Raw genomic sequence first — 24,465 nt, 5'->3', positions numbered from 1 at the left:
TTCGGTAATTTAATTTTCAAATTTTAATATTTGTTTGGATTCACAAACAAAACCTTTCACAAATTAGTTTTGGTCCACAAATGTTTAATATCTTTGGGCTTATTAAGTAAGTAAGTATAAAGTGTTTCTATCAAATATGTTCAGTCATATATTTAAATACACACATTGTAATATCTTATGCAGCTAAATTGTTCTATATTCTCTACACATTCTTAGTTAAAGCACTGAGGTCACTTTGGCTTATAGTGGTTCCTTTGGGAAATGTAACTTCAATACTTTAATGGTCTTTGGCATATTTATGAAACGTTAAACCTCTGTTGGCACAGCTGCCCAGTATACTTGAATGTTAAGTTGTTGGCACTGACAGTGTCAAACATATTACAGTGTTTGGTCCTAAAAGCTATGAAATACTCAGGAAATCATGTGAGAGCAGTATTTTGAAGTGCTTTAAAACATTTGGCACGATCCACATCCCTGCCAGTACGCGAGGACAGTGACGAGTTTGAGGTGCTTCCAGGGCGATCATCACAGGCAGGTGCTGTACAGCGTTACTTTGTAGCTGATTTCATCCAGGACCTGGCGGACAGCCTTCTCCAACTCAGCCAGCTCTTTAGCTTTGGCCTCCAGGATGAGCTGGTTGGTCTCATAGGAACTCTCCAACTCTGGAAATACAGACATAAAGGAAGTTTACTGTGTCTCAAAAGTTGTTATGTTATAGTATACGATGCCAAAAGAAGTCATACTATAGTAACTAGTAATGAAAAATCATAGCATATCATAAAGACAAAGGTCTATACTACTTGTGATTAAAAAAAAAGTCATAGTATAGTTTGTAATAAAAAGTCATCGTATAGTTTGTAATAAAAAGTCATCGTATAGTTTGTAATAAAAAGTCATCATATAGTTTGTAATAAAAAGTCATAGTATAGTTTGTAATAAAAAGTCATCATATAGTTTGTAATAAAAAGTCATAGTATAGTTTGTAATAAAAAGTCATCGTATAGTTTGTAATAAAAAGTCATCGTATAGTTTGTAATAAAAAGTCATCATATAGTTTGTAATAAAAAGTCATAGTATAGTTTGTAATAAAAAGTCATCGTATAGTTTGTAATAAAAAGTCATAGTATAGTTTGTAATAAAAAGTCATCGTATAGTTTGTAATAAAAAGTCATCGTATATAAAAACATGTCAAATGAAAATACAACAAACATTCGACTGCTACCTCCGAGTCTCTGAAGCTTGCTGCTGCTCTGGGCCAGCAGCTCTTTGGCCTCCTGCTGCAGTTCGTCCGCTCTCCTCCTTGCCTGCAGCACCGACTCCCCTTTATCCTCCACCAGGTTCTCCACTGCCTCAAATTTATCTTTCACCTCCGAGTCGAACTCCTTCACACATACAAACGAGCGAGCGTTACTGGGAGAACAGCAGCAGACAAAAGTGCACCTTGTTTCACCTCGTTAGACAGACAAAAAGCCATGTGAGGTATTTCAGAAGGTCAAACTAGGTAAACAGTGGGTAAGTGTGTGTCACCGACCTGCTGGGCCTCCTCTGCGTTCAGTCTCGCCTGGTCGGTGATCAGGTCGGCCGCCTCCGCCAGGCGGTTCACCTCCAGGTCGTTCTGTCTCAGCAGGCCCACCTCCCTCTCCAGCTGGACCAGACGGCCCGTGGTGTTACCGAGCTTCAGCTCCGACATGGCCGTCTCCGACTCCACCTAACACACACACACACACTTGTTCTTTATCATTTACCAACAATGGATTGAAAAAATAAAGAATTTATCTTTTATTTATTTTAATGCTAATAATTCAATCAACTGAAAGGCATCGAAAGTCATAAAACAAATCACACAGATCAGTGAAATAATCCCCAACACTCATCTCTTAACCCTCATAGCCGAGTCACCGCTGACATCCATACTAGACTTCAAACTCACGGAGATCAACAGCTCCAGGGTGCCCTTCGTGTTGTTCTGGGCCAGTTGGATGGCGTCCATGGCGATAGTCTGAGCGCGCTCAGTCTCATCCAGGGCTGCCTTCACTACATCTGCCGTCTCCTTCATGTTAGACGCCGCCTCACTGGGGGACACAACCTCATTCATGTATCATGTTGACAATAAAGAAAACCAGTATCCTATTTATGTCTGACGACCAAAAACATGATTTTCATATAAGTATTGATATTTTCAATGAAAAAGACAAGCAAGTTGGGATAAAATCACTTTACATGTAAATATACTCTATTGTAGCTTTATTACTTACACTGTTTCTGCTGTATTCTTGTGAATAAACAATATTTTTTCATTCATTTTCAACTGATCATGTACATCTATAAATGAGTAGCATTACCTAAGTAAATATTGTTTCTGGAACAAGATACATTTCTTTGAGATGAAGCGGATATTTTTTCTGAATGTATTTTTGTTGTGAAGACATCTTGTTTTGCTTTATGACGACCCTAACGTTACCTGGCAGCCATGGCCTGTTTCAGTAGCAGCTCCGCAGCCTCGATGTCGTTGGCGCTCTGACTGAGGATCGTCTCCACGTTGGTCAGGGTGTCCACCTTCTCCCTGATCTCCTTCGTCAGCTCCTGCAGCTTCTCTGTCGACGTCGGCATCTCCAGAGTCAACACCTCGTTGGCGACCGCCTCGATCACCGAAATGTCCGCCTTGTCATCTGGTTAAACACAAACGGAACATAGTGGATCCTTTTTTTTCTCCTTTGCGTTAATTGAGTTCTCAAACAATACTGTAATAGACAGTTTGATAGATTTTTGCAAAAAATGATTAAAAAGTCATAAAAATCCCTCGTATCATATGTCAAGCAAAGTCTGAGTGTAGTGAGTCCAAAACAGTCATAAAAAGCCAGTCAGGTTTTTCGGGGGAAAAAATCAGTCATATTATAGAATGTCGAAAAGTCAAATAAAGTCAGTTGATAAAATTGATAAATACAAAATATTTTACAATCTGCATTTCCTTAATATATTCTGTGATTTTTGCCATAATTTTATCTGCAGTATTGACATTTTTAAACTTTCAAACACAAATGACTTATATTTAGCCACATATATGAAGTCTATCATTTCCAGTATTTAACATATTGATCATATCGTAGCCTTAAGATGAAAGTCAAGTTCTCAATAAGGTTTATTTTATTGACATTTTCCATCCATTGGTCCTTTGCTGAAGGTTTGCTGCAGCTCTTTCCAGTTACACCATTATTCAAAGGTGTCTTTATTAGTTATAATTGCAACTAAAAAGGTGTAATGATGTCATATAGACATGATTCTTTTCCTTTTAAACTGTTACAACACTCACTGGTGAGCAGGTCTCGTATCTCTTTGATGAGGTTGCGGAGCTGCTCGTTGCTCTGCTCCACTCTCCCTTTGCTCCGGTTGGATTTCACCAGCACCTCCAGAGCGTTCACCTTGGCCTCGTTTGCGCGGTTGTTGGCTTCCCACACCTGAACCACACACAAACTCAGTCACTTACACGCATCTTGAGTGATTTCACATTTTTTTAACCACGCACACTCACCAGCCTGGAGAGCGTGTCCACCTCCTGCATTGCTGCTACGATCTCCTGGTCCAGGTCTTTGGCTGATTTGAGAGCAGTTTGGGAGGTCGTGACGAGACCGCCGCATCCTTCTCCGCCGCACCGAGACACGCCGTCCTCGCCGACACAACCCAAACCACCGCAGGGGGAGCCGGAGCAGGCGTCACCTTCAGCTGCTCCACCACACGTCTGAATAGCAACATAATATTGTCCAGCATTAACTTAACCGAGGAAAATGTCCTCTTTTCTAGATGCAGATTTTCAGCGGTCCTTCTCACCTTCTCGCTAAGTGGCGCCAGGTCAAATCCATCCAGCTCAGCGGACAGTTTGTCCAGTTTCTGCGTGTTTCTCTGCTGCTTGCGGTCAAACTCCTTCTGAGAGCCGGTCAGTTTGTCCTCTGTTGCTTTCCGTAGCGTCGTTGACTCCTCCACTGTATTTCTGGGATCACTGGTGGAGGTGGAGGTGTTGACGCGGAGCTCAGCCATCGTAGACTGAGCGTGTGCATCTGCAATAGTGTCCATAGCCCCTGAAAACACACACACACACACACACACACACACACACACACACACACACACATTTTTTATTATGAAAGTATAAGAGGTGGATTCCTGTAAAGTTTGGGAAATGCATATTTTTTTATGGGGGAATGTCAGCACCAGTTCACGATGTGAAACTGTGCTTCTATTGCTTCGGTCTGATTTCTCACCCTGGATGTTGGCGTTCTTGGCATTGTACACCTGCTGTCTCAGCTCCTGGACACTCAGCTCCAGCTGGTTGGCCTCCTCAGTCAGCGCGTCCAAGTTTACATCGGTGGCGTTGGCTTCACTGTGGAGAACGTTCAAGGTTTCCTCCGTCGTGTTCAGCTTTCCGTTTAGGAAGGACATCACGCCACTGAAACAACAAGACAGCAATGAACTCATGTCTACTGCGTCCCTTCTGAGGTCTCTTTTAGTGTAAGTACATACGTAATGTGATGCATCAGCTCCTGTATCTGCTCCAGCTTCACTGCTGCAGGGTTGCTCTCGACTATTTCGCTGACAGCATTGACATTTCTCTCCAGGCTGCTGACCAGGTCTTTATAGGGCGCCGTCACCCCGCTGGTCTGGAGCTGTGTTATCTGGGCCTTCAGGCGTTGGGTTTGATTGGTCAGCTCACCGACCACGGTGTCCCAGACAGCGAAGCACTGATGGCAGGGTTCACAGTTGGGGAACTCACCATGGTATCCCCTGGCGCACACGTCACAGCGCGGCCCGGACACGCCCTCCACACAGGTACACTGACCGGTCCCACGATGGCACTGGTTGCTGGAGATTCCCCGAGAGTCGCAGTCACAAGCTGGAAACAGAGAGTACAGACCACATTTTAGATATCCATTTAGATGAATAAAGTCAGAATTAGGCAGATAGAAGATTTATCAACATAACTTTAGTATTTTATAATCATTTTCTCAGTAAAATAATTTGGTGGGAAAATGTGTTAAATTGTTGAATCCAGTAATTTATGTAGTTCTTAATTTTTCTTGGCCTAAAAGATGGTGTTTAAAACATTATTGGGATCTCCCTTTTAAAAACCCATAAAGCATTACCAATAATAAAACCCAAACTGCCCCCAAGTTAATACATTCCATGGAAAATGACTAACTGTGCCAATAACAAAACAAAGAAATTAGGTGAAATAAAGTACAAATTATGAAAAAATCCATGTGCATATCTTAAAGACAGTGTGTAGGATTAAGTGACATCTAGTGGTGAATTTGCAGATTGCATCTGACTGAACAGATGTTGGTCTTCCAGTAACATAAAAATGCAAAAAGGCTCCAGCTAGAGCCCGTCTTTGGTTCGTATGTTCCTGTAGAAACATGACCTACCATTAAACAGTTATATGAGATGTGTGATGGTGTTAAAGTGTTTAAGTCCCCTCTGGGAAATGAACCCTTTCAAAACAAAGTTCAACCTCCAGTAAATAAACTGGACATGAACGTGATCTTGAAGGTCATGCTGCCCCCCCAGATTACTGGCACATTCCACAGGGCTGCCCTCCCTCCCCAGAGAAGAAGAACAGGAGGAGGAGGAGGTTTGTCAGAAAGAAGGAATGCAGCATGTGAGAGGTTTCAACCCTCAGTGTTGCTGCCTTTATTTGTGTGATTTATGGAGCAGAAGGTGAGGGTTGGGTTTGAAGTTTTAAGTTTTTGTAACTGTAAAATATTACCCGTTTTTAAAAGCGCATGAGGGTCAGAACATGCATGGTGATTATATGCCTTTTTACGGAGTCACAGAAGTCACATATTTATCAGTCACATAACAGTCGCCAGGTTAGTTCCCCTTAAATCACATGACACCGACATAGATACCGACAAGACCAACATTTGAACCTCTGACATCTATATGTGGTCATCAGGACAACCTCTCAGCTGTAAGGGGCTTTACTGTCAACACTCTCCATAACTACACATTACTCCCACACGTTTCTCATGTGTAAGTGTAGGTCCAGCTGCTTTAACAGCCGACGAGACCTTCAGGGAATACAGCGGGAATAACTCAGGATTCCTGAGTCCTCGCATGACGAAGATGGGATGCCTGGGAATACTGGAGAACATCTGGTTCTCATGAGCTGGTAACAGGAGGTCATCTCCTCCTTCTCCTCTCTCTTCCTCCGAGGGAGGGCCAGCTACTGTGAGGCGCACATTTCTGCAGATGGACACTTTATGTTCAGCAGATGATATAAGTTTGTTTTCGGGGGATCAGAGGCCGATAACTGAGCGTGCCAGCTCACTAATTCACTGCTGCTGAAATGTTACCAACTCATTCCACAGGCATTTCACAGTCACCACTTCCTCATGCATAATGAGCTGCACCAAAGACACAAGAAAGAGCAGAAAACCATGGGAAAGCAATATAAAGCTCCAGCCCTACAGCCTAAAGTCCTACAACATGGTGACTCAGGGGAACTTCAACTCCTTGCTGGGGGAAAATAATGTAAAAGGAAAGACAGAACAGTCAGGAAGTGTCAGGATAGTTATGTTTTCCATTGTTTTGGCTCCGTTCTTCAGCAGGGGATCAGTGCAGGACGAGGACTCATGGCTGATTGGCCCCTTAGTGTTGGGACAATGATCTTAAACATATAAACGGGATAAATGAGGAGTTATTTTATGGCCTGGCAGTGGTGTGTTATTAGATTCTCACCTGAACTCAAACTAATAATACGTTTCACATGCTGAGAAGCGGAGGGAAAGTCAGAAAGCTCCCAAAAAACACAAAGTCAATGTGGCTGCAGTCCAGGGCTGGCCACTGGGCAGTAACCACATATTTAGCCTACATACTTGGCCACTAGAGGGCTGTCACAACAAGCTGTAAACATTCACATATTAAATATTCATAGTAACATGGATGTCAGAACAGGTTTATGATCTTCCTTGTCTCAGTTGGTTATGAAAGTCATATCTTGGGTGTTCGACTGTGGAACCAAGAGTATATTATCTTGATCAGGTTCAACTATTCTGTGGGTATTATGGGTATTTGGGATTTTAAGTACATAATGTGTTTAAGCTGCATCTGGGCCGGCCCATAGTCCATTTTTTTGAAACAATGGATCAGATTATATTTTTCCAGGTAAGTGCAGTCATTATGTATCCTGACCTGCCAGATGGTTTGTTACACAGAACCATCTGAGAAGCTTTCATTGGAAACGGGTTGGAAAAGACCAAACACACGTTTAACATCTTTTCCAACAGTGATGGAAGCCTGTCAGAACAGACTAACTCTGGTCTGCTGGGAAATGTTTTTATTTTTGTTTGTTCATATATTGGTGATGGTTGACCTACCGTGACATTTGACCTCTGGATCCCCCCAGAAGAGCTCTCGACACTCCCGACAGGTCTTGCCACCAAAACCGGGTTTGCAAAGGCACTGTCCTGTGACCTTCAGGGATGGCAAAAAAAAAACACATAAAAATATTGCAATATATCATCAGACAGCAAGTGAACAAGATGGTGGATTATTGTAGTTTGTTTCATGTCTCTTCTTTCACATGTGGACACAATGGACCTTTGTAGTTGATACAACTCACTCCTCTTAGAGAAATGTGTATTCAGTTATTCCACAATGTATTCTGAGACTTCCTTCCTCTGATGGAGAGCAGCCAGTAAACACAGAAACCTAAATCTCTCTCTGTGTGTGTGTGTGTGTGTGTGTGTGTGTGTGTGTGTGTGTGTGTGTGTGTGTGTGTGCACGATTCTGTTCTTCATGTGCATGTTCCTGTGTATACACATACAGATTTGTGAGTAAAACAGAGCTGCAGTGAGAAGCTATTCCCGAGCAGCTGGAGTCCATATATCATAAAACAACACAAACACGGGCCTCAGTGATTAGATGGGTTGGCCACAGTGACTTACTGCCGCCCTGCAGCTTTACAATCACTTGAGAACTGTTTGGAAAATGTCCTAGCCGGTCCCCACATTGTGTAAGGAAAACTCTGCCAACAACTGTTCATTGAGAGACACGACGTTGTGGTGCAGCGTTGGGATTCACTCCTGCTATACATCATAACGTGGGAGCGCAAACCGGAGCAGCTGCCGCGACGCTAATGCAGGAAACGATGCTGACAGATGTGGGATGCTGGCGAGCGGTCATGGTTCTCATCACAGCGGCCGACTCACATCGTTGCAGGAGGATCCGAAGGAGTGGATTGGGTCGCAGTAGCAGCGCTGGCAGCCGCTCCCGCTGGCGATGTTCCACGTATCGGGGGCACAGCGGTCGCAGTCCTGCCCGACCACGTTGGGCTGGCAGGGACACTGACCGCTCTGCTGGTCGCACTGGCACCCATCAGGGGACAAACAGGCCCGGGGCGACGTACCCACCGAGTAACACATGCACTCTGCACAGAGGAGGAAGGAACGCTTACAGCCACGCCTTTGGCTTCAAAAACATCAACATGCATACTCATTTTCAGCTGTACTCACTCCTGCAGCTCTGAGTGGCAGCGTTGCCGTAGTAACCCTGTTTGCAGTGCTGACACCCGTAGCCCTCGGTGTGGTGCAGGCATTTGAGACAGGCCCCCGTCTGAGCGTCGCAGGACCCCGGGTCGTTCATGGCGATGTTGTTGTTGCACTGGCAGGGCATGCAGCGCCCACCGGGCACCAGAGGGTTCCCGAAATAACCGGGGGCACACTCATCACACCTGGCGCCTGGAAACAGGAAGGAAACTCATCCTTTGACATTGTTTTCTCATTGCAAAACCAACACCAAACCAGCAACACGTAATAAATCTCCTGTAAAAGCAAAACATTATTGCAAAACTCTTTTAGTTTGTGTTTGAATAAGCACACGAGGCACCATCTACACACTGATAGTAGACATTAAAAACACTTTTTGCTTTTTGTGCGTGCAGAGCAGTTTGTCAAACACACAGGTTTCTAAATACTCCAAACACAACACACACTCGATACAAATAAGGGGAAAACATTTATTTTCTCTCAAATGTTGCTCAATGTTGACCTGCGGCCTTTAAAGCACTCCAGCTCTGTTTGGTAATTGAAGCCATTATGTGAAAGTGTTCTCACATGAGTCGATGAGGAAATGCAACACAGTGGAGCGAGGCAGAGACCAAAGTTTACACTTTTTGCTAGAAGTGTGTTATTGAAATGACAAACTGAAAACGTGCATTCAGACCTGGTGGATGATCGGCTTCAAGAATCACTGTTGGTGTTGAAGCTCTCGGATAAAAACTCTAAAAGTTCAGCGGGCTAATTAGAGGAGGCCGAGTGTTGTTTGGCTTTGTGTGAAGATGTGATGACATAAAGTGCATCGGTGATGCATTGAGCTCTGTGTGTGTGTGTGTGTGTGTGTGTGTACCTTTGTAGCCAGGGCTGCACGTACACACCAGCTGGTTAGAATTAGCCAGAAGGTAACAGCTGTCAGAAAACTGGCGTCCGCTGTGGGGTCCATCGGGGCACATGCAGGGGCGACAGTGGCCACCTGAACCCAGCTCTGGGTCACCGTGGTAACCCTCCAGACACCTGGAAAGAGAGGAAAAGGTCAATTAGAGATCCTTTGATTAAAACCCCTTCCATGTGGCTCTCGGGGGGGCCTACCTCTCACACTGGTGCCCGGCGGTGAAGTCTCTGCAGCCCTGACACTGTCCGGTCTGAGGGTGGCAGTAGTCGCTGTGGCCGTTACACTGGCACGCTCTGCAATGAGGGAAGCCCCAGAAGCCCGGCAAGCAGTGGGAACACTGGCGCCCCGAGGCCCCGGGGACACACTCGCACTGGCCTGTCGCCTCGTGGCAGAAGGCGCTGACTGAGCCCATCGGGTCACAGTCGCACGCTGAGGATGAGGTTTCAATCAGTACTTGTTGTTAGCGGATACAACGAGCATCAAACTGTACAGTCGTGCCCCACACTTACGTCTGCAGCCGGCGGGGCTGAACAGGAAGGTAGCCGGGGCACAGTGTTCACAGTTCCTGCCCACGACGTTGGGTCGACACCGGCACTGACCTCCGCTGGGCTCACACACAGTGCTGAGGGCACCCTGAGGGTCACACTGGCATGCTGGGAGAGAAATATAGGAAATACTGTAGCCTGAAATAATAGACAGAAAAACCGTACAAACACAGATTAAACCACGTACCCATGGCTCCTTGGTGCAGCAGGGCAGAGACGCTGAAGATGTAGTCGTTACAAATGTCGGTCAAAGGGCTTTTGATGACGCTCTGGCTGCTCTCCAGACACCGGTAGCGCTGGAACGTATCCCAAGCTCCGTCGCCATCGATGCCATGGAACATGTCCAGCTCCCTGACCCGAGGTATCAGCACCAGCTATGAGGAGAGAAGGACAAGGGTTTAAAGGGAATGGACAATTTCAATGAATATAGCAACTTTGCTGCAGAGTTTTGTTCCTGATTTCAACCACATAGAGAAACCAATACTGAGCCTCATGGATACTGTAGCTTTTAGAGCCATTTACCAGAGCAAACATTGAGTAATGTGCACGTATTAACATAGATTCATGGATTCTACAGGGGGTACATTAATGATTTTAGTGTCTAAAGTCTGATTGCTTAACATTTCAGAAGGTTAAGGAATGAATGTAGCTCATGAAATTGAACGTACGGAGTCGATGAGGGTGTAGGGGCTCTGGATGTCACTGACTGACGAGTACAGAGGCAGAGTGAGGCGGATGGTGTAGTTCAGTCCTTTCTCGAAGCACACCGACCTCGCCAGCAGCACGTGTCTGAAACACAGCGTAGAGTCAGTTTGCGAAGCGGATGTCTTTGTTGAGATACACAGTGAGGGAGAGAAAATGTTTCTACCTGGATCCAGGAGGAAGGGAGATGGACTGCTCGTCTCCACTCTGGATGGAGTTGCCGCAGTGAGCAGAGTAGTCCGGAGGGTTGAAGACGGGCCGCTGCACTCGGACGTTCACCTGCTCCCACTGGTCTGGCAGCTGCAAACACACACACACACACACATGTATATAAGGAGCTAACTGCAGGTGGAAGGCAGCAATAACCGATGACAAGCTAATAACAATATAGAAATAGCTGATCTTCTCACTCATGGTCTCGTTTTCTTATTTTCTTCATGTCGAGGCATCGGTATTAAACTGAAACGGTTTCATAACCAGTTAAAGGTAACTTAAATCAGATTAAATATCTTTCTTCCCTTTACTTAAAAACTGACTTACTTTAAAAATAAATATATAAAACAAATATTCTGTTTATGTAGTGTTGTCTTGTTCTTTTAACTTACAACATAGACACACATTTAACGTGCAATATAGATAGATAGGAACTATTGCTGACAGTATGTTAATGTCTGCGTTACCTGCGGCTCATAGCGAATTAGCATGTCATAGTCCATGGATTCTGGGATGTTGCTGATGGTGAACTCCAAGTAGGCTCCTTCTGGCACATTAACGAAGCCCATACCGGTCCACGTAGGACTGCGGTCCAGAGGGTAAGGCCTCGGTACCACCGTCACACCCTGACAGGGAGAAAGAGATCCACAACGCTGAAGTTTCAATGTTCAGGTAAGAGGATGGGACGGTACAATCAACACACTCACAGGTCCATGCTCAGCGTCCTCCGCCTCGTAGGTGTAGTGGTCCAGAGCGATGAAGTAGAAGCCGGACTCGACCTGATCGCAGCGCCGTCCGAACATGTGCTCCCTGCACACACACTGTCCTGTATGCGCGTCACAGCTGGGGAGGGACATATTTGTTATCAACAGGAGCTATAATTATCATGCTGTAATTATCATCCTGTTCATACTTAATAGAGATGTGTCTGTTTGTGTGTTGTAGTGAAAGGTCATCTGAATCCTGTGTGAATCCCCTTCGGCCATTACACTATAAAACTAATCTAAAACAACATCGCATGCTGTGTCTCTACTTAAATAATAATGAACAAAAGTAATCTTTTAACGTACTTTTGGTCGACAGCGCCGCCCAGGTCACAGTCACATGATCTGCAGCCGTCCATGTCATTGGACAGACCCCAGTGCCGTGGCTACAGGGAAAAGAGAACATATCTTTACACACACGTATACATACACACACATAAACACACATATACACACACACACACACACACACACATGTAAAAGAATCTTAAGTGCAGTTGCGTACAGAACACTGATCGCAGTTATGTCCGTCAACGAGGCGTTTGCAGAAGCAGCTTCCTGTTCCCGCGTCACAGGAGTTTCCTCCAGACTGAGTGCCCAGCTGGTTACAGGTACAAGCTGCCAAAAACAGCACAACCAAACAATGAAGCAACCGATTCAAACACTGTATGTTTGTGTCAGATGCAAAAAGCACTTATAATTCTGAACCTTTCCCCATTTAATTGCATTAAATGTAAATGGACCATCATTTACTAAATGAACATCATGCTGGATAAAAGAAGACTTGATGCTAAAGACTTCAGAGTTGGTTTCACTCCTCAGAACCGGGGGTTGCCTCCTGGGCATAATATAATATACAATATAATTATATATAATATATATAATAATAAGTGCCTCGGCAGTAGCATATTGTGACTTACCCAGGCAGCCATGAGGTCCCTGTCCGAGTCCATGGTGTCCGTGTCTGCAGTGGTCACAGCGCTCGCCCTCCACGTTGGCTTTGCACCGACACTGACCTGAGATCAGCCCGGCTGCCACATCGGTGTGGGAGTCACACAGTCCGCCCTGCAGAGACCCGGCCGGGTCACAGCTGCACGCTGTGGACACATGAGAAAATGACATCAGGGAGATGTGTGTGTGTGAATATGCAAGGATGATTTAAAAAAACCTGAAAACTTGGCCTGAAGGTGGCGCTGGAGGAGGAAATGTCCAATGAAATGTTTGTGCTCACTAAATTAAATGGCAATCTGGCCAGTGGAATATGATATTTATTGTGTTGAGCTGCAGCCTGATGATGAAGCAACAGAAAAGGCTGGAGCCTGAAAAACATTCTCCAGAGATCACAAATATAAATTGAGGGCAGTTAATGTTGAAATGTCTGCGCTCTCTTACAAAGCGAGGAAGGGGTTTCCTCACATGACGTGTAACAGATAAAGGTGTAAAACAACATCAGCTTATCTTACAGCAACATTACATCCCCCGTGAGTTATTTGTGAGTGAGAACGCTGCAAAAACACTGTGTAATTTAGAAGATGAGACTTGTGAGGAGGAACAGAGCGGGGAAGGCTGCGTTTCCTTTTACAGCACTATTTCCACATGGACCCGGTACTCAGTAGGTAATTACAACGGCTACGTTCGGCTCTTCACTTCAAAGGCCTCAGCTCCAGGTGGTGCTCGTCTGAGGTGGGAACGCGTCCCGGAGGGTTCGGAGGTTACGCGGAGGTGACTTACGCTCACAAACGTTGGGGTCCCTCAGGTCACGGTTTGGGTGCTGGTAGAAGAAGGGTGCACACTGCTCGCACTGTCGGCCCACCGTGTTGTGCTGGCAGTCTTCGCACACGCCGCCGCTCATGTTGCCCGTCGTCATGTAAACAGCCAGGTCGAAGTGGCACAATGTGGAGTGATGGTTGCACTCGCACCCTGAGGGGAAAAAGGGACATGTCCAAATGTCGGTTACATTTTTATCATACAGTACAGGCTTTACTCATGTATTTTGCATTTATTTTCTCATTGTTTTCAGTATTGATTATTCTGCTGATTATTTAATTACAGTTTAGTATATAGAAAATTGAAAAATGCCATTTTCCCTGATGTCTCTGTCAAATTGACGGGTAAAAAAACAAACAAATTTATTTAATTTACTGTGATGTAGGTCCTCACATCTGAGAAGGAATTAATTGTGTTATATCTCTTAAGCACTTTGGTCAAATGGTTTGTCAATGAAGGATAATAAAAGTAAAGTTTGACATTTTGGGAAATATGTTTATTCACTTCCTTGTTTGACCACAAGTTTGACAGTGATAGCACTCCCATGTCTGTACGCTATATGATATGAAGCTAAACATGAAGCAGCAGCCAGGTAGCTTAGCTTAGCATGAAGACTGGGAGCAGGGGGAAACAGCTAGCATAGTTTGGTAACCACAAATTGTAATTTCTATACTTAATTAAACAAATAATCTGTTAGTGAGCTTTGGAGGTGTCACCGTTGGACACAGCCAGGCTAGCTGTTTCCCTCTGTTTTCAGGATTTATGCTAAGCTAAGCTAACCTGCTGAATCCAGCTCCCCATTTAACGTATAAACATGAGAGTGGTATTCATTTTCTCAACAAGCTTAGTCAAGAAAGCAAACAAGCGTATTTCCTAAAATGGTGAACAGGCACAGAGCAAAGACAGAGGAGTGAACTCTTACTCTTGCAGGCGTGGGTGTTTCGGCCCTCAGCAGGTCTCCAAGGCGAATCGTTGTAGAAGTCTTGGCAGCGCTCACAGTTCAGTCCCTCTGTGTTGTGGTTACACACACAGCGGCCATGGACCTACACACACACACACACACACACACACACACACACACACACACACACACACACACACACACACACACACACACACACACACACACAAATGAATAATCAGACTTAACATCACAAACCAAGCTTAGTAAAGATTCTAATAAGACAAATACTGAATTTTTATGTCCTCTCTAGTTTTTAGTATCAACATACAAAACTTTCAGGAAGTTTTGACCTTGGAAGTTCATTCTTGACCTGAACCATCAGATGTGTTTGAAAGCTCCAGAAAAGCCATTGGTCCTTTGAGTTAAAATTATGATGTCACATGTTACGGTCGATTTGATTAAATAAGAAATGAATCAACCGGGAAATATAAATATTATAAGGAGTAAGTGACTAATGAGGTCCAACGTTCGTTCTTGATACTTGGATACAGAAGTTAAGAAAATAATCTCACTAAAACTTACATTTTAGTAGGATGGACTCTACTGATGAAGACCATGTGATATGATTTTAATTTTCTATTCTGTATTTCTTTGGTTCATCCATTGACTGTGAGGATGTGTCTGACGTACCATGCCCTCGGCTCCCGTCGGTGCTCCATTGATCGGGGCACACTCGGAGGCGTGGCCGTAGCAGAAGCAGTTGCCGCGGACTACCATGTCGTAGAGGGAGTAGTAGTACTTCTCCGTCACCTCCTCGCGGGAATCCAGCAGGTTGTCGCCCAACGTGTGGAGCTTCATGAAGTTCACGCGGAGGTTCGTGATCTTCAGCATGTCTGCACACGCAGGAGATGAAGCGTTATGAGTTATAGCACACACACGGTTTTGACAGCTTCATTTGGTCTTTTCTCAAGTTTCTCGTGGAGTTTCAGACCTCGCACGCCCACAGCATTCACCACATACTCAACATGAGGCCTCTGCATCCAGACTGCTGTCTCAGTCTGGATGTGAGAGAGTGTACGAAGGCCGAGTCACTCCCACATGTGAAATTCCACGCAGTGCTCTTCCCGTCTGACCTCTGACCCCTGTGACTGCTGCAGGTAGCTGTTTACCTGAACTACAGTTTGTCTGGACTACAGTTTACCTGGACTACAGACTGTTTACCTAGAATACAGTTTACCTGGACTACAGTTTACCTGGGCTACAGTTTACCTGGGCTACAGTTTACCTGGACTACAGACTGTTTACCTGGACTACAGTTTACCTGGGCTACAGTTTACCTGGACTACAGACTGTTTACCTGGACTACAGACTGTTTACCTGGACTACAGTTTACCTGGACTACAGTTTACCTGGACTACAGTTTACCTGGACTACAGACCGTTTACCTGGACTACAGTTTACCTGAACTACAGTTTACCTGGACTACAGACCGTTTACCTGAACTACAGTTTACCTGGACTACAGTTTACCTGGACTACAGACCGTTTACCTGGACTACAGTTTACCTGAACTACAGTTTACCTGGACTACAGACCGTTTACCTGAACTACAGTTTACCTGAACTACAGTTTACCTGGACTACAGTTTACCTGGACTACAGAATGTTACCTGGACTACAGTTTACCTGAACTACAGTTTACCTGGACTACAGACCGTTTACCTGGACTACAGTTTACCTGGACTACAGATTGTTTACCTGGACTACAGTTTACCTGGACTACAGACTGTTTACCTGAACTACAGTTTACCTGAACTACAGTTTACCTGGACTACAGTTTACCTGGACTACAGACTGTTTACCTGGACTACAGTTTACCTGGACTACAGACTGTTTACCTGGACTACAGTTTACCTGGACTACAGAGTGTTTACCTGAACTACAGTTTGTCTGGACTACAGACTGTTTACCTGGACTACAGTTTACCTGGACTACAGTTTACCTGGACTACAGACTGTTTACCTGGACTACAGACTGTTTACCTGGACTACAGTTTACCTGGACTACAGTTTACCTGGACTACAGACTGTTTACCTGGACTACAGTTTACCTGGACTAGTTTACCTGGACTACAGACTGTTTACCTGGACTACAGTTTACCTGGACTACAGACCGTTTACCTGAACTACAGTTTACCTGGACTACAGTTTACCTGGACTACAGACTGTTTACCTGGACTACAGACTGTTTACCTGGACTACAGTTTACCTGGACTACAGATTACCTGGTTTGTATAACTGAATGAAATCATCACAATCCACTTTTTATTACAGCAACCCGGTTTTGTAGAGGAATTATTCGATCAGACAGCAGGAAAACAATCGCCTCTGATCTATACAAGGTAGACCACAGAACAATAATAGCTTTAAAAGCCGCCAAAGCTTTTTATAATTTAGGATCAGCTTACTCTGAATCCTCAGGCTGTATGGGTCCTCAATCTCGAAGACTGGATCCAGCACCCGGAATATCACCTAAAAGAGAATAAAAAAACAGATGAAAGTTTGCATTGAAAGTGAGTTTTATGAGAAGCTTTTTCTCCTCAAATGTACAAAGCTCTATCCTGCAGTCTAATTTTCTAAAACACCCACCTCTCCCTCTGTGGATGGTTCGATGTCTGAGTAATGGGAGTCGCAGATGATTTGGTCCACTTTGACCATCGGCCCGGAGGACACGCTGGGGAAGGACGACTCGCAGTCGTAGGCAAAGTAACGATAAACCTGCCACGTCTTCCCGAAGTCCATGGAGCGCTCGATCACCATGGCAGCCGGCCGAAACGTCTGTCAACGGAGACGGACGGAAGAATCACAACCTCATCTTGTTCTCTCACATGTGGGGATTACAGCAAGACTGTCGATGCTCTTTTCTTTCAAGAGACCCTTTTGATCGTATTTGTGAGAACATTTGATCTGCATCTTCCCAAACCCTCATGGGCTCATTTCTTTTATTTTCCGTCATTGATATCCAGTTGATCTCTACTTATTACTTGTTTCTTTACATAGTTTTACATGCAAGTTTCTGTGTAAATAATCAGGAAGAAAACTACTGTGACAGCAAATCTAATTCCATCAAATTCAATTGAGATAATCTTAATTTTCCTGCTTTTTTCCATCTAGATAAACTGTGGATGTTTCATGTATATAATAATAACACATCACTGGAATGTAAAGTGAAGCTATTCCTGAAAGGTTGGGGGGCCGCTGATGTTTTCTGCCATCTCGTCCCAAAACAGGACGGGACAGGACACACACGGGAAGTGTGTCTGCAACTGTGTGTTTTCATTATGATGTAGAGTTACAGGCACGAAGCCAGCTGGCCGCCGTCATGGCCGACCATGTGAAAGCAATGAGAGCAGCCTTTTTTTTTACTGCCAGCCTCAAACTCATCCTCTCCCTCCTTCTTCTTCTCTTCCCACCGTTCTCCAGAGACCAGAACGATTTTCCACATTCCTCCACCACAGCTGTCCGATGCTGTGTTTATCTCCTTGGTATGGGAGTGTATAGTGTGTGTGTGTGTATGTGTGAGAGAGGGAGAACAGGCACCTTGAAGGTCATGATGAGGTGTGTGAAGTGGAACTCGGCCTCCAGGTCCAGCTGGATGGTCACATTCTCCACACCTGCAGGTGAAAGAAACAGGAAAATAATAATTACATCCCTCCCTCGGTCGATCCCCATTCATAAAAACCAGCCCCCCTCATTAAACCTGTACTACACAGGCCCATCTTCTCACACACTTCAACAGAATGTCTTTAAATATTTACGGATTCTTTCTGGACATGTTTATGCGGCTGAGGCTTGCAAGCGTTCACACATGCATATAATCACGCTCCGCTTCTGGATTTCGTTGCACGAGCTTCTCCTTAATTCATTACTACGTTTATGTGTGAATGTGGTTCTGATTATCTGGTATTTATTTAATGCGTTAATAGGTTGCTAGTTAACACTTGCAGCACCATCCAATCAAAAGTTTATTGTGTGCTTCTTTTTTGGCTGAAATGTTATTTCATTATTAATTAAAGTGTCCTGTTACGTCAATTACACTTCAATCTAAACAAGTCATATATAAGCAAGCTAACGTTAGTTCTGTCACTTAGCATCAATCTCTGTAACAACAATCTCTAAAACGATTCATTTACCAAGTCGTTTTTCATCCTTCATTTATAGTTTTTATATTTTTTGTAGCACATCATGTTGTTATAGACAGCTCCAACAGAAAAAGAAAAGGGTTGGATTTGCATTTTCGGGGGCGTTCATGTCCGAATGTCGACCCGATGGTGAGGTTGTCTTTGGGCAGAGCGATGGCTCCAGTTACAATCTCACATTATTGGAGGGTTCACTCTCTACATGGGTCGACATTAACTACGTCAAGCTTTGTTGATTTTACATAGAGGCCATAGAAGAACTACAATTCCCAGGTCCATCACGTGATGAATGTTTCCCCATAGACTTACATTGGGAAAGAGATGTAACTCTGTTTGGATGGAAACCAATGAATAGCCTAATATTTAAATCACAAGGACCTAAAAGTTGGAGGATTGACTAACAGACAAACCCTGAGTTATTAATGTCTGAGAACGAGGTTTGGACTGAGGGCGGGGTTAAAGTAAACGCTCGTATGCTCATTGATGTGGAAGACCGCCGGGAGATCTGGGTAATTTTACTCTCAACTTTTTATATTACTTCTTTTTATACTATTGCTTTCATGAGCAACTCGCATAGGAATGAAGGGGGTGTGGCCTCCAGCGCTGTGTCCCCTCCTCTCTACACATCCATGCTGCCCACATCTATTGGGCCCCCGTCTATATTTACACCCCCGTGGCTCACAAAGCCAAGATGGAGCTGGAGGACGACAGCCAGGGAATTAGGAAATCCCAAGCAGAGCATTGTGTCTCTGCAGCTTCCTGCAGTTTCAAAGCCATCTGCAGCGCTGGCCGGCGCTCCCTCCGTGACTCACACCTCGGACAGATTCCCACCACTCAGAGGGACACAGCCTGATAATGTGGCTTACTGTAGTGTGATTTTAATTCAGGGCTCAAATTAAGGATGTCATGATTGTAACAGGGAGGTGTGCTATCAATCAGGCCAGCATTTCTAGCATCTGAAACAGGCAAAACAGGCGACCTTAGTCCCTTTATATAATGTTTCCTTATAATGTAATGTTCTGATAACTGATCATTTTATAAAATAAAATTATAATAAAATTATAAAATAATTCCCATAGTTTCAGGCACTTTCAGCTTCTAAAATGTGAAGATTTGCTGCTTGTTTTGTCTTTAACTACATTAAACTGAATGAAAATCACAACTTAAAACTATAATATTAATAATTGTATATTAATATGACAATAGTATTGAGAAGTGGACTGTTGGTTGGAGAAAAGTCATTTGAAGGTGTTACTGATTATGATGACGGCGTTTCTCACTATTCCCTACGTCAAATTGAAAATAATAAAATAAAATAATCAGCAGAAAATAATTTGTTGCAATCTGATAGAAAATTGTTAACTCCACTCAGACAGCTACAAGAATAAAATGCTGCTAAACATAAATGCTTGAGTAATAATTAATAATCAAATGTTATTCATATATATACTGCTTAAGTAACATTTCTAATGCAGGACTTGGAGTACTTTTACAATGTGATATTAGTACTTCTACGTGAGTAAAGTATGTACTGACGGTGACGGTCTCTGAACCGCAATTACACACTTCCTTTTCTCAACACTTTAAACACCTGTGTGTGTCCGAGTGATGACACATGATTCTTAGGCACACCTGTTCTCCCCAGCACACCTATAAGCCCCGCCCTCTAGGGCTGCCGTGATTGGCCGCGGCGGCCCACCGTCTGTCATTACTGAGCTGAGTTCCCATGAGAACAGCCTCAGTCGGAGCTCACACGCTGCTCTTCATTCATTTCAAACCAGCGGTGAACAGGAGGCCCGTCTCTTTAATTCCACCTCCAACACTTTTCCTTCCTTGCTTTCCTTCTCACGCATGTTTTGCCTCTCACCGTTCTGCGACTGCCACCAGGTCTTGAGGCGGTTGGGGGCGAAGGTGGTGACCAGGTTGTCGATGTTGTGGCCGAGCTGGTTGCCTTCCTCGTCAAACTGCTTCCTGGAGTCGCATACAAAACATTTCTTCTCCTCCTGACGGACAGAGAGAGAGAATCATGAAACAAGGTCCAATGTAGCGTCTTCTAATTGCTTATTTGTCTCAAATAAATGGTGAAAACATATTCAACATTTCCTAAAAACTCCATTGCACAAACAGACTCCTGATTAGGCGTCCGCATACTTTTGGCCTCGTAGTCGTCTCCAATAAGAGCAATGAAAGAGAGATCCAGTAAACGTGGAAGTACAGTGTGGGTATATCATGTGTCTGTTTAATAATGTGTTCACTGCGTTTGTCAACAGCTGGAGCCTCACTGGCACAGATGGTTTCTCACACACACACACACACTCACACACACACACACACTCAAATCTCATAACATCGCAGCGTGTGAACAAACAAGACGAGTTCTCGATTTCACGGAGCTCCTGCCAACTCAGCCTGTGCTGAAATGCGAGCGGTGTCTCTCTTGAGAGTGTTTAGTGGAGAAATGTCTCGCTGCTTGCCGGCCCCTCCCTTCATCATCACGCCGCTCATACTTGAGGACTGTGCTCATCCTTGAAAGCTCTGAAAAGCCCCCACAGCGTGTCACTTCATAAGGAAGCCATTCACAAAGCCAACTGGCCACTGGGTGTTTGATAAAAGGAGAACATCCTCCAACCCCCCCACCAGTCCACATGCACACAGGGAGGGATTGTGAGGCCACACAGCGCTTTTATTGTGGAGAGGAATGTCTGAACTCCGAGTCCAGCAGACAGCGAGTAGATACTGTACGCCTGCTTGCTCCCACACATGACGTAGAGCTGCAACTATCAGCAACTAATTGATTCGTTGATTGATAATCATTTAACTGTTAGATTAGCCAGCAGATCTCTAAAGCGAGAATGTTCTGCTCTCCTTCATCCTATTGGAGCGTAAACTCCACTGATCTCTGGGCTGTTGATCTGGATTTGAAGATTAGTTTATTAATGTTGTGGAGGAGGATGATGATGATGAGCATAAACGTTTGTTGCGGGGAGTTGATATGTAGTTTAATTATTCGCAAAGTTACAGCAACAGAATAGAAAACAAGCTGGTGCAGAGAGCCATCCATCACAACGACACCACTGAACATCTGATGGACTCTCATTTATAATGAGGGCTTCACGTCTGACATCAACCAGCTCTTGTCTCAACAATTTATAAGCAGGGAGTCACGGTCATAAACATGCAATGATCTGTACAAGGCCGACAGCACTGATGCTAAATCACTTTTATGAATTTCTGTAAAGAAAAAAACGTTCTTCTGAAAAAAGTGGCAAATAAAGGAAATGCTTGTTTCCAATGTTAAGTGTGATTTATTTGTTTTAAAATGAAGTTGCACTAATGATCATGTCAGTATTTGGGGTAATGTTGTACAAATAAATATAAATAAACTTATGTTCTACATGTCTTCTCATCTGTGTCGCCGCCCCCCCCTTTGTTCTCCTTGTAAAACACTTTGTAACCGACATCCAGACCACAAGAAACATTGTCTCTGTTGTTTCAGAGGAGCTGCTGGATCAAACAGCAGGACAAGTCCAAGGACCTCATAGAGTTCTGCTCCTCCTGGGTAAATCATAACTGTAGATAAGAAGTGGATGCAGTCATGGTGAAGTCACCCGTTGGTTTGTGGACTGCAGTTTTGAAATCTCTAGTTCGGTATTTTGGTATTTTTGCAACCAGTGAAGGAAGTGACCATATTTGGGCTGTGGAGGAGCATGGAGTGGATCTGGTGAACATAAGTGTCAGAGTGGCAACTTTACTGGATCTGGATCCATCTGGATTCTGGTGTGAAACTACTAATAAAGTAAGCTTCATAAGTCAAGCTTAACTTTACAGCTTAGTGTTAAAGTCATCTTGGTAGTGAGGTAGTGACCTGTCAATCACAAGCTAGCCCCGCCCTAAACCATACTCTGCTCTATAGTCTATTTGACTCTAAATGGACCATAATGGACTAAATGAACATCATGCTGGATTGAAGAAGACTTGAAACTAGAGATTGAGACATAAACTCATGTTTACAATGTTTACTGATGTAATAAAACAAGTGAGAAATAGGGTCATTTTCTCAGAGACTTCCATGCAACCAGAGGAGTCTATCCTTCTCTTTACTGGCCACCAAGGGGATGGAGTTTATGGAGAGAATGATAGAAAGTTTAAGGCACTTTAGCTTCTCAGAGCCTAAGGTTGCCCTGAGATAAACCAACAAAGCAGGTATTAAGTTTCTTAAATCACTTTTTACATTTTTAAAAAGTAATATGTAATAAATGAGTCACTATTTGTTCTTCATGGTCTTTGAATGGCATGCTTTAATAAAGGTTTTGGATAAAGATAGACAATATACTCCTTTGCAGGAAACATCAACAGCTCACTCATGAGGGCCCTGGGTTGCTGAAGTGAATTGCTCCATCATCATAATCATCATCATCATCATCATCATCATCATCATCAGCAGCAGCAGCAGCAGCTCTCCTTTCCTTACCTCCAGGTGTCCGACGATGCAGAAGCGCTCCGGCTGCTCCAGTCCGCAGGTGGAGGAGACGGAGAGCTTGTGCGCGCGGCCGATCAGCAGGTCACCTGTAGCGGGGTAGCAGCTGCCCTCCGTGCACACATCCGGCAGCTCCGGCAGCAGCAGCGCCCCGACGGGGCTCCACAGGGCTGCTGGGAGGGCAAGCAGCAGTCAGTGAATCACCAAGAAACACTGGGAATGCTCTCACAAACACTACAGCAACTTCTGTTGCGTTCAATTACAACACAGACGTTTAGTTCTGGGAATTACAAATCACACGGATTCTCTCTAAAGATGGAGCCACAAAAACACATGTAATTGTGAAACCTTCCTGCAGCAGCTCCACCGTCTCTCATCTTGTAAAACAAACGAATAATGGTTTCCATGTGGCTTTCATTACATGTGATGTTGTTGCTGATTTAAAAAAAAAAAAACGAACGTCCTCACAGGACCTCACAAAGTATTTACATGAAAAAGAAACAACAGAGAAACTCACCCAAAGTTGTTATAAAGTGGATTATGAGCGACATTTCCAAGAGAGGAACATTGACAGCTCGTGTTGTGGATGATGTTGATGCGACTTGCATCTGACAGAGAGACTGAGATGAAGCGTGAAGTCGGAGGGAGGTTTTTACTGTCCGCTGTATGGTGTGTGGGAAGTGCCAATGTCAGGATTACCCCGGGTATGGAGTGTGAATGGTGCCACAGGAAACCTACTAAAGAAGACTAAGCTTAAGCGTTTGAACCTTTTTAGATCAAATCAAATTTTAGTTGTATAATTCGCCTATTTAACAATACAGGCCGAAAAAAATCCCCTCCAAAAAATTGAATTTTCTATGTATTTATATATCAAAAAGCAATATTTATTTTCTTCCTGAAAAACAAAATATGACAGATGCTTACATCAACTAGTACAAACCAAGTTCAATCAATAATGACATCTATCAATCTGCAATTTTGGTTCTGCACAGAGCTTGAGAAGGTTGTGAATATTTTCAACGATCAAATCTAATTCCTATCTTCTGCCTCTCTGTCCTGCCTCACTCAGAAATACATAGATAGATCCTCTTTAGATATGCCTTTTCAACTTGACTTCAAAGGTGCTAAACTCGAAATTGAGAGCATGTCTTGGCTCTCAACATGGCGACGGCTGAGCCAGCAGCTCGCAGCTAACGGTGCTAATAGCAGAAAACGGGTACTACATTTCGTGGCTGTAATCAGCTAACTACAATACACAAGTCAACCCCGTCTCCTACAGAACCACATTCCCATACAACTACACTGCACTCACAATTACATTTTTTTTTCGGACTGAACAGTCAGTTTTACACAGTTTGAAATACGTGGTTAAATAAAAAAACAAAGAACACTACACAATGACAAAGTCGTGGTTAATTGTATCTGTTGGGTATGTGAAATTCCCCCCAGGCATCAA

General features: G+C 44.1%; 1 protein-coding gene across 2 annotated transcripts; it reads right to left on the bottom strand.

The window, feature by feature from the left end:
* Positions 1–6: 6 nt before the first annotated feature.
* Positions 7–23,669, bottom strand: lamb1b (laminin, beta 1b). 2 transcript variants are annotated; one of them, XM_084038357.1, is made up of 33 exons: positions 23,527–23,669; positions 23,004–23,182; positions 20,400–20,535; positions 17,934–18,007; positions 16,983–17,171; positions 16,802–16,865; positions 15,027–15,229; positions 14,355–14,475; positions 13,397–13,585; positions 12,586–12,762; positions 12,171–12,283; positions 11,972–12,051; positions 11,609–11,744; positions 11,369–11,527; positions 10,855–10,988; positions 10,655–10,775; positions 10,174–10,360; positions 9,951–10,094; positions 9,639–9,870; positions 9,400–9,563; positions 8,508–8,732; positions 8,205–8,422; positions 7,371–7,467; positions 4,516–4,885; positions 4,257–4,441; positions 3,826–4,073; positions 3,530–3,736; positions 3,311–3,455; positions 2,462–2,669; positions 1,931–2,072; positions 1,532–1,708; positions 1,223–1,382; positions 7–662 (listed from the first exon to the last, which is right to left on the bottom strand). In XM_084038357.1, the coding sequence occupies exons 1-33, from the start codon at positions 23,615–23,617 to the stop codon at positions 526–528; spliced, it is 5,412 nt and encodes a 1,803-aa protein (XP_083894483.1). In that variant the 5' UTR covers positions 23,618–23,669; the 3' UTR covers positions 7–525. The 2 variants fall into 2 exon arrangements, with proteins under 2 accessions (XP_083894483.1, XP_083894484.1); XM_084038358.1 differs by having other exon boundaries at positions 23,004–23,179; positions 23,527–23,634.
* Between the last annotated feature and the right edge of the window lie 796 nt (positions 23,670–24,465).

This window comes from Eutrigla gurnardus (genome assembly GCF_963514095.1).
Source record: "Eutrigla gurnardus genome assembly, chromosome: 21".
In the NCBI taxonomy this organism is placed as follows: domain Eukaryota; kingdom Metazoa; phylum Chordata; class Actinopteri; order Perciformes; family Triglidae; genus Eutrigla; species Eutrigla gurnardus.
Note: the sequence above shows the minus strand (reverse complement) of the source record. Positions and strands in the feature narration are given on the sequence as shown.